Source organism: Mustelus asterias, unplaced genomic scaffold, assembly GCF_964213995.1.
Source record: "Mustelus asterias unplaced genomic scaffold, sMusAst1.hap1.1 HAP1_SCAFFOLD_92, whole genome shotgun sequence".
NCBI classification, from domain to species: Eukaryota; Metazoa; Chordata; class Chondrichthyes; order Carcharhiniformes; family Triakidae; genus Mustelus; species Mustelus asterias.
Window position 1 is genome coordinate 1,207,174 of NW_027590141.1, and position 14,827 is coordinate 1,222,000.

Below are 14,827 nucleotides of genomic sequence, written 5' to 3' on the forward strand. Positions count from 1 at the left end.
TGCTGGAGGAGTTGAGGCAGGAACATTGACAACATTTAAAAGCCATTTGCACAGAAGCATGGATAGGAAAGGTTTAGAGGGCGATGGGCCAAATGCAGGCAAATGGGGTTAGTTTAGATGGGCATTGGCATGGACCAATTTGGGCTGAAGAGCCTTGCTCCGTGCTGTAAACTCTCTGATTCTATGACCACACACACTGGGCAGTTAGGGAACGGAATTTGTCGTGGTGACTGAAGATTTTGGTCTTCCTGAATTTTAACTGCAGGAAATTTCTGCTCATTCAGTACTGGATGTGGGATGAGCAGTTTGGTAATTTAGTAACAGTGGAGGAATGGAGAGGGATGGGAGTGAGGTAGAGCTGGGTGTTGTCAGTGTACAGGTGAAAACTAACACGGTGCTTTTGGATAATGTCACCCAGTGGCAGCATGTGGATGAGAAATAGGAGGGGCCAAGGATAGATCCTCGGGGGACACTGAGTTCAGGGGTTTTGGAGAGGAAAGGCAGGTTGGAGATGGCACAATAATTCGCAAAGGTGGTGCAGTCAAAAGATTTGATGACGGTGGATTTAAGAGAGACAGTGCCAGAAGAGAGAGAGTAGGGTTGTATTTTTCAAATCTGTATGTAAGGTAGAGAGGTGGGGAGAACACAGAGGCAGATATAGAGATAAAGACTGAGCGAGAGATGGGGAGAGAAACACAGATGGCAATACTCTGAGATAAAGAGGGGGAAAGACAACAATAAATAATGAAGGAGCGACAGTGGGTGAGCTAGAGGGGGAGAGAGAGAGAGAGAGAGCTATTGACATGGGGAAGTTGGTTGTCCTGCAGGTTAGTGAGATTAGGATCAAAGGGAGATGTGAGTTCAGAACCTGGACAAAAACAGACAGTTTACCCCAGTGGTCCAGTGGAAGGGAGGAAGCAGCGGAAGCAGCTGATCAGATTGTCTCAATGTTTGTGTCAAAGAACCTCCTGAGCTCTTCTCAGTTGTTGGAGGTGAGGATGCAGGAGACAGGGGAGAGGGAGAGCCCTTCAGAAGAATCTGATTTGTGTTAGAGATATTTTTTAAAAACTGGCCAGTGTTTGATTAAAATGAATCTAATTTAATTGTATTTTGAATCCAGAATACTATCTATTATAACTGGATAGGAGTTTATGAACATCAGCAGCAACAGACCCCAATGAACATGGTTCAGGCCTGGATGCGATCCAATCTCTTTAGTTACTTGTGAACCTGTTGGTGCATCAGTAGGTTGGGAAACTTAGTGAATCCCTCTCCACACTTGGAGCAGATGAACAGCCTCTCCCCAGTGTGAACTCGCTGGTGTCGATGAAGAGTGGATGACTGAGTGAATCTCTTCCCACACTTGGAGCAGATGAATGGTTTCTCCCCAGTGTGAACTCGCTGGTGTCTCTGCAGAGTGGATGACTGAGTGAATCTCTCCCCGCACTCTGAACAGGTGAATGGTTTCTCTCCACTGTGAGTGCGCTGGTGTACAGTGAGATGTGACAAACGTCTGAATCCTGTCCCACAGTGTGAGCACCTGAACGGCCTCTCCTCAGTGTGAAGACGTTGATGGTACATAAGTTCCTGGGAAGTTTTAAAAGATTTCCCACAGTCTGGGCATTGAAAAGGTCTCACGTCAGTGTGAACTTGTTGGTGTGTCATCAGGTTGGCTGAAAAAGTGAATCCCTTCCCACACACTGAGCAGATGAATGGTCTCTTGCCGGTGTGAACTCGCTGGTGGGTCAGCAGGTTGGATGACTGAGTGAATCCTTTCCCACAATCGGAGCAGGTGAATGGTCTCTCCCCAGTGTGAGTGCGCCGGTGTGTCAGCAGGGTGGAAGATTTAGTAAATCCCTTCCCGCAGTCCGAGCAGGTGAATGGTTTCTCCCCGGTGTGACTGCGATGATGAATTTCCAACTGGGATGGGTAATCGAATCCCTTCCCACAGTCCCCACATTTCCACGGCTTCTCCTCAGTGTGGTGACATTGATGTTCTGACAGGGCAGATGGTTGGTTGAAGTCTCGTCCACACACAGAACATGTGTATAGTTTCTCCCCACTGTGAACAGTGCGTTTTCCTTCCATGATCAAAATCCAATGATATTCAGGGTACGATAAAATAATTGACTCTCAGATTTTGATGTGATGTTTAGTTTCCTGTTCCATGACTGCAATCCTTCCCTTCTGTTACTCTGCAAAATTGATTTAAAACAGAAAAAAGGAAGTGAGAGAGAACCCCCAAAACACAAAGGCAGGTTGTGAAATTGAGCTGAATGAATCTGGGGCCGGCACGAGAAGAAAATGACCATGAAAGCTGCTGGATTGTTGTAAAAACCCAACTGATTCACTAATGTCCTACAGGGGAGGGAACCTGCCACCTGGTCTGGACAAGACTTTGGCCTCTGAGGGAGGAGAAGGAGGGAGAGAGGGAAGAAGAGAGAAGTGGAGAGGCAGGAGGCGAAGAAGAGGGATTTTATACATAAACCACTCAGCCAGAACTTTGACCGAATCATTAAACACTGAACCTCCTCACCTCAAAGGACCAGGGCAGCGGGATTATGTGAACACTATCACCTGCAAGTTCTCCAACACATACACTGCACTGACTTGTCTGACAATCCACTTACAGATTAGGAAGTACAAAGCCATTGCCTTCAGTCTCTTCTACAAACTCCATCCCCTGGACATGGACTCCATCCCTCCCACTGGTAACAGTCTGAGGCTCAACCAGACTGTTCACAGCCAGGGAGTATTTTGTGTAACTGAGATGAGCTTCCAACCACATATCAACATCACCCAGAGCATCTATTTCCACGTCACTGACGTCATTGACTCCACCCCAGTCTCAGCTTACCTGCTACTGAAACAATCATTCTTTCCTTTGTTACCTCTAGATGTAATTATCCAAATGCACTCCCAGCCGGCCTCCCACATTCAACCTCTCTGTAAACTTGAGCTCATCCAAACCTTTGCTGCCCATGTGCTTACTCACATCAAGTCTTGTTCACCCATCACCCCTGTGCGCACTACAAAAGGAACTACAAAAGGTTGTGAATGTAGCCCAATCCATCACGCAACCCAGCCTCCCATCCATTGACTCTGTCTACACTTCTCGCTGCCTTGGCAGAGCAACCAGCATAATTAAGGATCCCACGCAGCCCGGACATTCTCTCTTCCACCTTCTTCCTTTGGGAAAAAGATACATAAGTCTGAGGTCACGTACCAACCAACTCAAGAACAGCTTCTTCCCTGCTGCCGTCAGACTTTTGAATGGACTTACCTTGCATTAAGTTGATCTTTCTCTCCACTCTAGCTATGACTGTAACACGACATTCTGCACTCTCTCGTTTCCTTCTCTATTTGTATAGCTTTGTATAGCACGCAAGAAACAATATTTTTCACTGTATGTTAATACATGTGACAATAATAAATCAAATCAAAAATCATGACCTACAAAGGTTCCAGATCAATAAACAAACTATTTCTTTTTAAATTCTCAAGCTTATTTTAAAATTCTTCCATGGCTCCTACCTATCTCTGTAATCTCCTCGAGACACTCAAAACTCTGAGATAGAATCATCGAATTCCTAAATGTGGAAGGAGGCCATTTGGCCCATTGATCCTGCACTGACAACAATTCCACCCAGACCTTATCCCCATAACCCCACATATTTACCCTGCTAATCCCCCCTGACACTAAGGGGCAATTTAGCATGGCCAATCCACCTAACCTGCACATCTGTGGAGTTGGATCTTTGGAGATCTCTGTACTCTTCTTTCCCTGACCATTCCTTATTTTAAACTGTTTGACCTTTGGAGGCTGCATCTTCAGCTGCCAAGCCCACAAGCTGTGAAATTTCCTTCCTAAACCTCTCCCGCATCTCTCCCTCACCTTCCTCCTATAAGATTCTCAAAGAACAAAGAAGAAAGAAAATTACAGCACAGGAACAGGCCCTTCGGCCCTCCAAGGCTGCAGCGACCATGCTGCCCGACTGAACTAAAACCCCCGACCCTTCTGGGACCGTATCCCTCTATTCCCATCTCATTCATGTATTTGTCAAGATGCCCTTAAAAGTCATGATTGTATCTGCTTCCACTACCTCCCCCAGCAGCAAGTTCCAGGCACCCAACACCCTCTGTCTAAAAAAAAAATTTGCCTCATGCATCTCCTTTAAACCTTGCCCCTCGCACCTTAAACCTGTGCCCCCTTGTAATTGACTCTTCCACCCTGGGAAAAAGCTTCTGACTATCCACTCTGTCCATGCCCCTCATAATCTTGTAGACTTCTATCAGGTCGCCCCTCAACCTCCGTCGTTCTAGTGAGAACAAACCAAGTTTCTCCAACCTCTCCTCATAGCTAATGCCCTCCACACCAGGCAACATCCTGGTAAATCTTTTCTGTACCCTCTCCAAAGCACCCACATCCTTCTGGTAGTGTGGCGACCAGAATTGAACACTATATTCCAAGTGCAGCCTAACTAAGGTTCGATAAAGCTGCAACATGATTTGCCAATTTTTAAACTCAATGCCCCGGCTGATGAAGGCAAGCATGCCGTATGCCTTCTTGACTACCTTTTCCATCTGCGTTGCCACTTTCAATGACCTGTGTATCTATACACCCAGATACCTCTGCCTATGAATACTCTTAAGGGTTCTGCCATTTACTGTACATTTCCTATCTGTATTAGACCTTCCAAAATGCATTACCTCACATTTGTCAGGACTAAACGCCATTTGCCAACTCTCCACCCAAGTCTCCAACTGATCTATATCCTGCTGTATCCTCTGATGGTCCTCATCGCTATCCGCAAATCCATCAAACTTTGTGTAGTCTGCAAACTTACTAATCACACCAGTTATCTCCTCAAAACCTCAAATCAAACCTCAACCATCTGTCCTCATAACTCTTTATATGACTGTGTCAAATGTTGCCTCATAGAACTCTGTGAAATACCCTGAAATGTTCCATTGCACAAAAAAAAAGTGCTGTCAATACACGTTGTTATTACTAATTTGGAGATATTTCACGGTTCCTTCATCGTCACTGGGTGAATAATCTGTATCTCCTTATCTAACAGCATTGTGGCAGCACCTTCACCACACAGACTGCAACGGTTCAAGAAGATCAAAATTAATCTTCTCCACATGTAACTAGAGAGGGGAGTATTTGCTGCTGGTCTTGTTAATGATGCCTAAATTCCAAAATTAAATTTTAAACATATAGAAATAGAAACATAGAAAAACTACAGCACAAAACAGGCCCTTCGACCCCACAAGTTGTGCCGAACATATCCCTACCTTTTAGGCCTACCTATAGCCCTCCATCCTATTAAGTCCCATGTACTCATCCAGGGGTCTCTTAAAAGACCCTATTGAGTTTGCCTCCACCACCGCTGACGGCAGCCGATTCCACTCGCCCACCACCCCCTAACATTTCCCCTGTACCTACCCACCAGCACCTTAAACCTGTGTCCTCTCGTAGCAGCCATTTCCACCCTGGGAAAAAGCCTCTAAGAGTCCACCCGATCTATGCCTCTCAACATCTTATATACCTCTATGAGGTCTCCTCTCATCCTACGTCTCTCCGAGGAGAAAAGACCGAGCTCCCTCAGCCTATCCTCATAAGGCATGCCACTCAATCCAGGCAACATCCTTGTAAATCTCCTCTGCACCCTTTCAACCTTTTCCACATCCTTCCTGTAATGAGGCGACCAGAACTGAGCACAGTACTCCAAGTGGGGTCTGACGAGGGTCTTATATAGCTGCATCATTATCCCCGGACTCCTAAACTCAATCCCTCGATTGATAAAGGCCAGCACACCATATGCCTTCTTAACCACCTCCTCCACCTGCGGGGCCGATTTTAGAGTCCTATGGACCCGGACCCCAAGGTCCTTCTGATCCTCTACGGTACTAAGAGTCTTTCCCTTTATATTGTACTCCTTCATCCCATTTGACCTGCCAAAATGGACCACTACGCATTTATCTGGGTTGAAGTCCATCTGTCCAGTCTTGCATCCTATCTATGTCCCTCTGTAACTTCTGACATCCCTCCAGACTATCCACAACCCCACCAACCTTCGTGTCGTCGGCAAACTTACCAACCCACCCCTCTACTTCCTCATCCAGGTCATTTATGAAAATGACAAACAGCAAGGGTCCCAGAACAGATCCCTGGGGCACACCACTGGTGACCGACCTCCATTTAGAAAAAGACCCATCTATACCCACTCTCTGCCTCCTTTGGGCAAGCCAGTTCTGGATCCACAGGGCAGCAGCCCCTTGGATCCCATGCCCTCTCACTTTTTCTCGAAGCCTTGCATGGGGGACCTTATCGAACGCCTTGCTAAAATCCATATAAACCACATCTACCGCCTTCCCTTCGTCAACGTATGTGTGAAACAGAAAAATCACATCTGCAGGAATACCTGTTCCTCTAACAATATCCTTTTCCTTTGTACAGATAGTGATTGTTTCACAACCTGATCTCCCTAGAATCTAACTCTCCTGACAATTTCACATTGGAAATTGCTGGATCCGACTGAGTTCATAAGTTTTTGCGGTTAAACCCAACCGCTTCTCCTATATCTCCATTCCAGCTCCAACTGATACAACAAGGAAAAGGGAACTGGACAAGACCCCGGAGAGAAAGAAAATGCTGGGTTGTGAGGAAAAGGCAGGGGAATGGGTCTAACTGCCTTGTCCTTGCAGAGAGCCACAAGGGTGCAACATGCTAAAGGACAGCACTTGTATTGTAATCATTCTGTGATGCTATGAATCAACGAAAAAGGACCTGCACTGGAGGCAAGGGTCCACCCTGATATAGATTAGTTCTTAAGTAGTTCCTCTCAATTACTAGACTCAGAAATGTCTGCAATAAAATAAAAGCCCAATACTGATGCTGCTGGAAATCTGAATTAAAAAGAGCTAATATTGGAAATATTCAGCAGGTCAGGCAGTAGCTGGGGTGAGAAAGACAGAATCAATGATCCAGGGTGTGCAGAATGAACTATGTGGAATAAAAATGGTGCCAAATGTAATGTAACCTCAGAAATAGGAGAAGTGGACGAGAACACAGGAAAAACAATTCCTGACTATTCACGATACTGTGGGAAGCTGGTAAGCCAGCAGCGCATCATTCATTACAATTGGGAACCTTCTTTAGACACAACTGGCAGAAGTGACAGTGAAATACTGAACACAGCTGAAATACACCCATTATTAGAGAGAGGAGTTAGACACTGGCCGAGAGATGATCAGGGAAAGCAGAGGTGAAACAGAGCAATGAATGCACATGGAGTCAGATCCACAGTAAAGGAGTCAGACCAGCCACAAAGACATGGAACCTCTCACAGAGAACAAAGCTCAGCACGAACAACTCTCAATTGAAGAACAATGGTCACAAACATACATCTGTGAAACAATTTCACTGTTATAAATTTAAACTCTTCTGTTGGGACCTGCAGCTGGAAAGATATCAGAAACACTGGAGTCAGAGAAAAGTCTCCCAGTTGAGGAAATCCCTGGGGAGCGGGGGTGATGTCACTGTGGAATTGTGGGTGTGAGATGAGATCACAAGGAGGTACACAGAACATCTGGGTCTGTGCAAACCAGTGATCACCACACATTATGGAGGATGTGAGGCTCCTTAAGAGGGTGCAGAGGAGATTGACCTGAATGAATCCAGGGATTATAATTACAATGTTAGGCTGGAGAAACTGGCGTTATTCTCCTTGGAGCAAAGGAGATTGAGGCAAGATTTGGCAGAGGTGTACAAATTTATGATAGGTTTAGATAAGGTAGATAAAGTTTAACTATTCCCATTACACGACAAAGATGCGCGGGTTAGGTTGATTGGCCATGCTTAAATTGCCTCTTAGTGTCCTGAGATGTGTAGGTTAGAGGGATTAGTGGGTAAAATATGTAGGGATATGGGGGTAGGGCCTGGGTGGGATTGTGGTTGGTGCAGACTCGATGGGCCGAATGGCCTCTTTCTGTACTGCAGGGTTTCTATGATTTCTATGACACAGATTGAAGATTTTGAAAAAGATCTACCGGGGGATATGAGGAAGAAATTTTACGCAGTGAGTGGTAATAACCTGGAACCCGATGCTTCCACTCAAAGACCGATAACATCCAGGTGCTGTTAATCAAATGGCGCTCTCAGATATTGATGACCTTTCCATAAATCCTCTTCCAATATCCTGTAAAAGAAATTTACAAATCCCAGCACTGTCAGTTCAGAAATGCAATTCAGAAGAGACAAACATTTTTCTTGGTATTAGTTTTGCTGGGTGTAAATTCTCCCCATCTTACTCCCTGTAAAAGGAGTTTCCAAATCCATCACCGTCAGTCCGGGATGGAAATTCACCATATTCTCTTCTGCTGACAGGGAGCACTGCCCACATGCCCTTCTGCACTTTGCCCAGTGAAAGTTGGTGGTCAATAACCTGGGTCTGTGATCAGGACACATCCCACAGCTCATGCCTCGTTCAGTGCCAAGGCGTGACTGGTAGCAGACTTGCAGATCTTTAGACACATGGGGAAGGACATCCCATGAGACAGTGGGATCTGGAGAGCAGGATTTATTTTTCTTTCCTTCTCTGCCGCCGCTCTGCCTCATCAATAAGACATTGGGACTCAGAGGATTGATGCAATTTGATGGACAAGTTGTCTCCATTCTGAACAATGGGAAACAAGCTCCTCCCACTCGACAACTTGCCCCCTACAAAGATGGCGGCCACGTTGCAGCCCTGTTCCACATTATCCCCGTTGCACATTGGCCCCAATAAAGATGGCGGCCGTTAACCCGGACCGATCACTCGGAGCTGGAGACCCACTCAGTGCAGCTGGAGGAACCTGGAAGCTCTTTTTCGAGGATTGCGGTTACACAACATGTTTAGGAAACATCTCCGCCCGGTAGCTGGATCCATCGCTCCCTCCCATCCACTATTTTGTCCTAGATATTGTGGATCATAACAATCACCTCGCCAACCGCCATTAACCACACTGCGCATGCTTCACTCCCAGCCCGGCCCCGCCCCTCATTCACTCCCGGCCCCGCCCCTCATTCACTCCCATTGCTTGGAGGACCAGCCGCTCCCGCGCGGTCTTCCAGCCCCGCCCCGCCCCTCTCTCTCTATTGGTCCGAAGCTGCCGTCAATCAGCCAGACATTGTGACGATTTCAGATGGTGAGAGTGGCCACAGACTCAGGCTGACTTGCTGATTATTGTTAAGAAGTCTCACAACACCAGGTTAAAGTCCAACAGGTTTATTTGGTAGCAAAAGCCACAAGCTTTCGGAACAGGCTGTTCCTTCATCAGGTGGGTGGGAGTTCTGATCACAAACAGGGCACAAAGACACAAACTCAATTTACATGAATAATAATTGGAATGCGAGTCTTTACAACTAATCAAGCCTGTAAGGTACAGACAATGTGAGTGGAGGGAGCATTAAGCACAGGTTAAAGAGATGTGTATTGTCTCCAGACAGGACAGCCAGTGAGATTTTGCACATCCAGGCAAGTTGTGGGGGTTACAGATAGTGTGACATGAACCCAATATCCTGGTTGAGGCCATCCTCATGTGTGCGGAACCTGGCTATCAGTCTCTGCTCAGCGACTCTGCACTGCCGTGAACCTCCACTCCACAAACAAGCCATCCAGCCAACTGAGCTAACTCTTGTCAACATATAATAATCCCTGAAATATTAGCTATTGCCTATCTCCCATTATACCTTTTGATGCAGTTTCCCAATCCATCTCAGATACAGGATCTCATATTTTAGTTCTCTTCTGTGAGAAACACCCAGATAAATTAAACAAAAGAACCATATAAGTACCACAGCCCATCTCCATGGAAATGTCACATACTTCAGTGGGGTTCCAAACAGAATTACGAATGAAATATCTTTGAACTGACAAACGTGCTTCACTCTTGTGATCCTTGTGAAATTTGAAGACAAGAAATGTGCTCTTCCAGGCTCAAAGAGCATCAGCCCACTGGAGGCTGAGACCGGCCAGTCCAGCATCAAGAAACCCTCTGACTCTCCCCGTTGACCAACTGAGAGAATAAACAAAATGCAGTCCTGGACATAAGTGAGAGCAGAAACAATAACAGCAGAATCCAAACCCTGGAATCACTTGTGAACTCGCTGGTGTCTCAGCAGATGGAATGAGTAAGCAATTCCATTCCCACGTTGAGAGCAGGTGAACGACCCCTACTCTGTGTGAACTCGCCAGTGTTTCCGCAGGGAGGATGAATCACTGAATATCTTCCCACATTGAGAGCAGGTGAACGGTTTCTCTCCAGTGTGGATTTGCTGGTGTGCCTGCAGTTTGAAAAGCCAAGAGAAGACCTTCCCACAGTGAGAGCAGGTGAATGGTCTCTCCCCAGTGTGGATTCGCTGGTGTATCTGCAGGTTGGATAACTGAGTGAATCCCTTCCCACATTGAAAGCAGGTGAATGGTCTCTCCCCAGTGTGAATGCGCTGGTGTATTTGCAGAGCGGATGAATCGCTGAATCCCTTCCCACACTGAGAGCAGGTGAATGGCCTCTCCCCAGTGTGAACCCGCTGATGTCTCAATAGATTGGCTGACATGGTGAATCCCTTCCCACACACAGAGCAGGTGAATGGTCTCTCCCCAGTGTGAACTCTCTGGTGTGTCAGCAGCTGGGATGAGAGAGGGAATCTCTTCCCACACTGGGAGCAGATAAATGGCTTCTGCCCAGTATGAACTTGCTGGTGTCTCTGCAGGGTTGATGGATCAGTGAATGCCTTCCCGCACACAGAGCAGGTGAACGGCCTCTCCCCGCTGTGAACTCGCTGGTGTCTCCACAGGTGGGATGAATCACTGAACCGCTTCCCACACTGAGAGCAGGTGAATGGCCTCTCCCCAGTGTGAACTCGCTGGTGTACCCGCAGGTGGGATGAATAACTGAATCCCTTCCCACACTGAGAGCAGGTGAACGGTTTCTCCCCAGTGTGAACTCGCCGGTGAGTCTGCAGGGAGGATGACTGAGTGAATCCCTCCCCACACTGAGAGCAGGTGAATGGTTTCTCCCCAGTGTGAACTCGCCGGTGAGTCTGCAGGTCAGATGACTGAGTGAATCCCTTCCCACACTGAGAGCAGGTGAATGGTTTTTCCCTGGTGTGAACTTGCTGGTGTATCAGCAGGGAGGATGAATCACTGAATCCCTTTCCACACTGAGAACAGGTGAACGGTTTCTCCCCGGTGTGAACTCGCTTGTGGGACTGTAGGAAGGATAGCCGAATGAATCCCTTCCCACACTCAGCGCACGTGAATGGCCTCTCCCCAGTGTGAACTCGCTGGTGTGTCTGCAGGTGGGATGACTGAGTGAATCCCTTCCCACACTGAGAGCAGGTGAATGGTCTCTCTCCAGTGTGAACTCTCTTGTGGCACTGTAGGAAGGATAGCCGAGTGAATCCCTTCCCACACTGAGAGCAGGTGAACGGCCTCTCCCCAGTGTGAACTCGCTGGTGTGTCAGCAGGTGGGATGACTGAGTGAATCCCTTCCCACACTGAGGGCAGGTAAATGGCTTCTCCCCAGTGTGAATGCGCTGATGGATTTCCAGTTGTGACGAAAACCTGAATTCCTTCCCACAGTCCCCACATTTCCATGGTTTCTCCATGGTGCTGGTGTCCTTGTGTCTGTCCAGGTTGGACGATCAGTTGAAGCTTCATCCACACACAGAACGCAGGTACAGTTGCTTGTTTTTGTGAATGGTGTGATATTTCTTCAGGCTGTGTCACTGGTTAAAGCTCTTTCCACAGTCAGTTCACTGGAACACTCTCACTTAGGTGTGTGTGTGTGTGTGTCTCGGTGCTTTTCCAATCACACTGATGTTTGAAATCTTTTGAAACCGACAGACCGTGACTCTGTCAGATCGAGATGTGACATTTGAGATTTCTGTCTGTGATTCCTCCTCTTCTGATATCCTTTAAAAACAATTTACAAAAAACATCACAGTCAGAACAGACAATTCTCGCTTCTATGGGAACATCCTTTCCTCTGTCATTAATGAAAATCTGTAAATCTCCATCCCACACATTGTCCCTCCATTCTCACGCTGCCGGATCTAACATTCAGCCACCCAACACTCCTGATGGTGCTGATTCAGGATGAATGACAGATCCATGCTCACTGCTTCCTGTCCTGGACACCGAGGTCAGAACAAATAGAGTTGTCCTATCCAGAGAGGCTAAATAGTCTGGGTCTGTATTCCTTGGAGTTTAGAGGAGTGAGGATGACTTTATTCAAACATATAATTTGATTGATTTGATTCATTATTGTCACACATATTAACATACAGTGAAAAGTATTGTTTCTTGCGCACTATACAGACAAAGCATACCATTCATAGAGAAGGAAACAAGAGAGTGCAGAATGTAGTGTTACAGTCTGTAGAGAAAGGTGTAGAGAAAGAGCAACCTAATGCAAGGTAAGTCCATTCAAAAGTCTGACAGCAGCAGGGACAGAAGCTGTTCTTGAGTCGTTTGACAGGGGCGGCACGATAGCACAGTGCTTAGCACTGCTGCTTCACGGCTCCAAGGACCTGGGTTCGATTCCTAGCTTGGGTCACTGTCTGTATGGAGTTTGCACATTCTCCTCGTGTCTGCGTGGGTTTCCTCCAGGTGCTCCGGTTTCCTCCCACAGTCCAAAGATGTGCGGGTTAGGTTGATTGGCCATGATAAAAATTGCCCCTTAGAGTCCTGAGATGTGTATGCTAGAGGGATTAGTGGGTAAATATGTAGGGATATGGGGGTAGGGCCTGGGTGGGATTGTGGTCGGTGTAGACTCGATGGGCCGAATGGCCTCTTTCTGTACTGTAGGGTTACTATGTTTCTATGAAGTTAAAGGGCCAGTCATTTAAAACTGAGGTGCGGTGAAATTTCTTCTCGCAGAGGGTGGTGAATCTCTGGAATTCTCTGCTCCAAAGGATGGTAGAGGCTGAATCATTAGAAATATTTAAAATGGAGGTGGATAAATATTTGATAGATTGAGGAATAGAGGGCGATGGGGAAATGGCTCACAAAAGGAGGCCGGCATTGATGAGCCAGGATTGTACTGAGTGGCAGGGTCGCTTGAAGGGCCTGGTGGCCTCTCCTGCTTCTATTTCTTGTGATCAGTTGCTGCAAGTCCCCAATTTCCCCCAGAATGAGAAAAGAAATGGAAAGGGGGAGAAAAAAAAGTGTTTTACTCACAGATGTTGGTCTCTTTTAAGGTCAAACCAAATAAACAAACAGGAGGAAGTTTCAGTCAGTCTGAAGCGCAATCTTCTTTCACACAAAGCCCGTCCTGTGATTGGCTGGAGGACCAGAGTCCTTCCGGTCCTCCAATTCTTCCCATTGGTCAACACCTCAGCGTGAAGGTCAGGGGGCGGGCTCTCCCCTGCACATGCGCAGTTTCCCCTCTCCCTCAGTGCCGGGTGCCTGGAAACCTTGGCTCGTGGAGGTGCCGGGGGAGGGGGCACAACGGGTGGGGGCGGGGCTCCCATGTCCGCGCGTCCGGGCCTGCGCACTGGGATCCATCCAAGGATGTTGGCGCGGAGCAGAGTGATTGCTGTTGGCTGATTGAGGCAGGGCTCCATTGTGCCGTCACAATGACTCAGAGGGGCGTTCCCAGCACACAGTGTCCCATTGGCAGCAATATCACTGGTTACAGAAGCAGCACACTGCGGATTGGGCACCAGCTCAGCGCGGCTGGCAGTCAAAGCCCCGCCCACCCCCACGTGGGCTCGTTTCCGCCCCCTTATTGTCTACATGCGGCAGATTGACCAATGGCAATGCGTGGAGGACCGGATCAGCCCTGGTCCTCCAGCCAGTCAGAGTCCGGGCCTTGTGTCAATGGCTGCACGAATGTTCCTCCATTGTTTGTCCAACAAATTGCTGCTCATCCTCCTCCTCTCTCTGAACAAAGATTGAGCTTCAGATAGATTCAAACTTCCTCCTGTGGCCAACATCTGTGAGTAAAACACCTTATTTTTTCATTCTGGGAAAAATTGGGGACTTGCAGCAACTGAAGGGAAAGGAAATGAATCCAGTCTGTACATTTCACACATTTTTAGTCCAGTGATTTGATTTATTATTGTCACGTGTATTAACGTACAGTGAAAACTATTGTTTCTTGCGCACTATGCAGACAAAGCATACTGTACGGAGGGAAGGAAAGGAGAGAGTGCAGAATGTAGTGTTACAGTCACAACTAGGGTGCAGAGAGAATCGAGTTTTCAAAGCATAGAACAAGTGTAAAAGATAAAATTAGAAGGTATCCTTGGCACAGTCTGCAAGAAGTCACCTTGCTCCGGTGCCATCTTGAGTATATCTGTCTGGCCGCCTGCATGGAGATTTTCAACTGTGTCCAGGACAGGAAGCAGTGAACATGGATCTGTCGATCAGCCTCAATCAGCACCTTCAGGAGAATTGGGAGGGTGAATATTAGATACAGCAGAGTGAGAGTGGAGGGAGAGTGAATATTAGATACAGCAGAGTGAGAATGGAGGGAGAGTGTGTGTGGGATGGAGATTTACAGCTTTTGGGGAATGAGAGAGGAAAATAGGATTGTTAGTTCTGAATTTCTATCCTGTACTGACCGTAATGGCATTTGTAAACTACATTTACAGGATATTGTGACAGGAGCATTAACAGACAGAAATCTCAGACGTGACGTTCTAGATTTGACAGAGTCACTCGATTCCTTGGGACCTGAATATCATCAGTCTTTGAATCTAGAAGGAGGAATGTTTGCCTAGTCTCACCCAAGTGAGAGTGTTCCAGTGCACTAACTGTGGAAAGAATATCAA

General features: G+C 47.1%; 2 protein-coding genes across 6 annotated transcripts in view; both read right to left on the reverse strand.

Moving 5' to 3' along the window:
• LOC144484126 (uncharacterized) overlaps positions 1–11,911 on the reverse strand; it is a 93,271-nt gene extending 81,360 nt beyond the window's left edge. Inside the window, exons 1-2 of the mRNA XM_078202675.1 lie at positions 10,227–11,911; positions 9,740–9,797 (exon numbers count right to left, since the gene is read on the reverse strand). Of these exons, the coding sequence (XP_078058801.1) occupies positions 9,740–9,797; positions 10,227–11,656 (1,488 nt within the window). The 5' untranslated portion in view covers positions 11,657–11,911. The remainder of the gene's footprint in view (positions 1–9,739; positions 9,798–10,226) is intronic.
• LOC144484094 (uncharacterized) lies at positions 999–9,042 on the reverse strand. Of its 5 annotated transcripts, none has more exons than XM_078202636.1 (3): positions 8,990–9,042; positions 8,103–8,207; positions 999–2,195 (listed from the first exon to the last, which is right to left on the reverse strand). In XM_078202636.1, the coding sequence occupies exon 3, from the start codon at positions 2,086–2,088 to the stop codon at positions 1,219–1,221; it is 870 nt and encodes a 289-aa protein (XP_078058762.1). In that variant the 5' UTR covers positions 2,089–2,195; positions 8,103–8,207; positions 8,990–9,042; the 3' UTR covers positions 999–1,218. The 5 variants fall into 5 exon arrangements, with proteins under 5 accessions (XP_078058762.1, XP_078058765.1, XP_078058764.1 ...); XM_078202639.1 differs by having other exon boundaries at positions 8,059–8,207; positions 8,990–9,020; XM_078202638.1 differs by having other exon boundaries at positions 8,863–9,020.
• Positions 11,912–14,827: the final 2,916 nt, after the last annotated feature.

Coding starts and splice junctions, on each gene's coding strand:
- LOC144484094 (XM_078202636.1), bottom strand. CDS start 2,088: ATGGAAGGAAAACGCACTGTTCACAGTGGGGAGAAACTATACACATGT.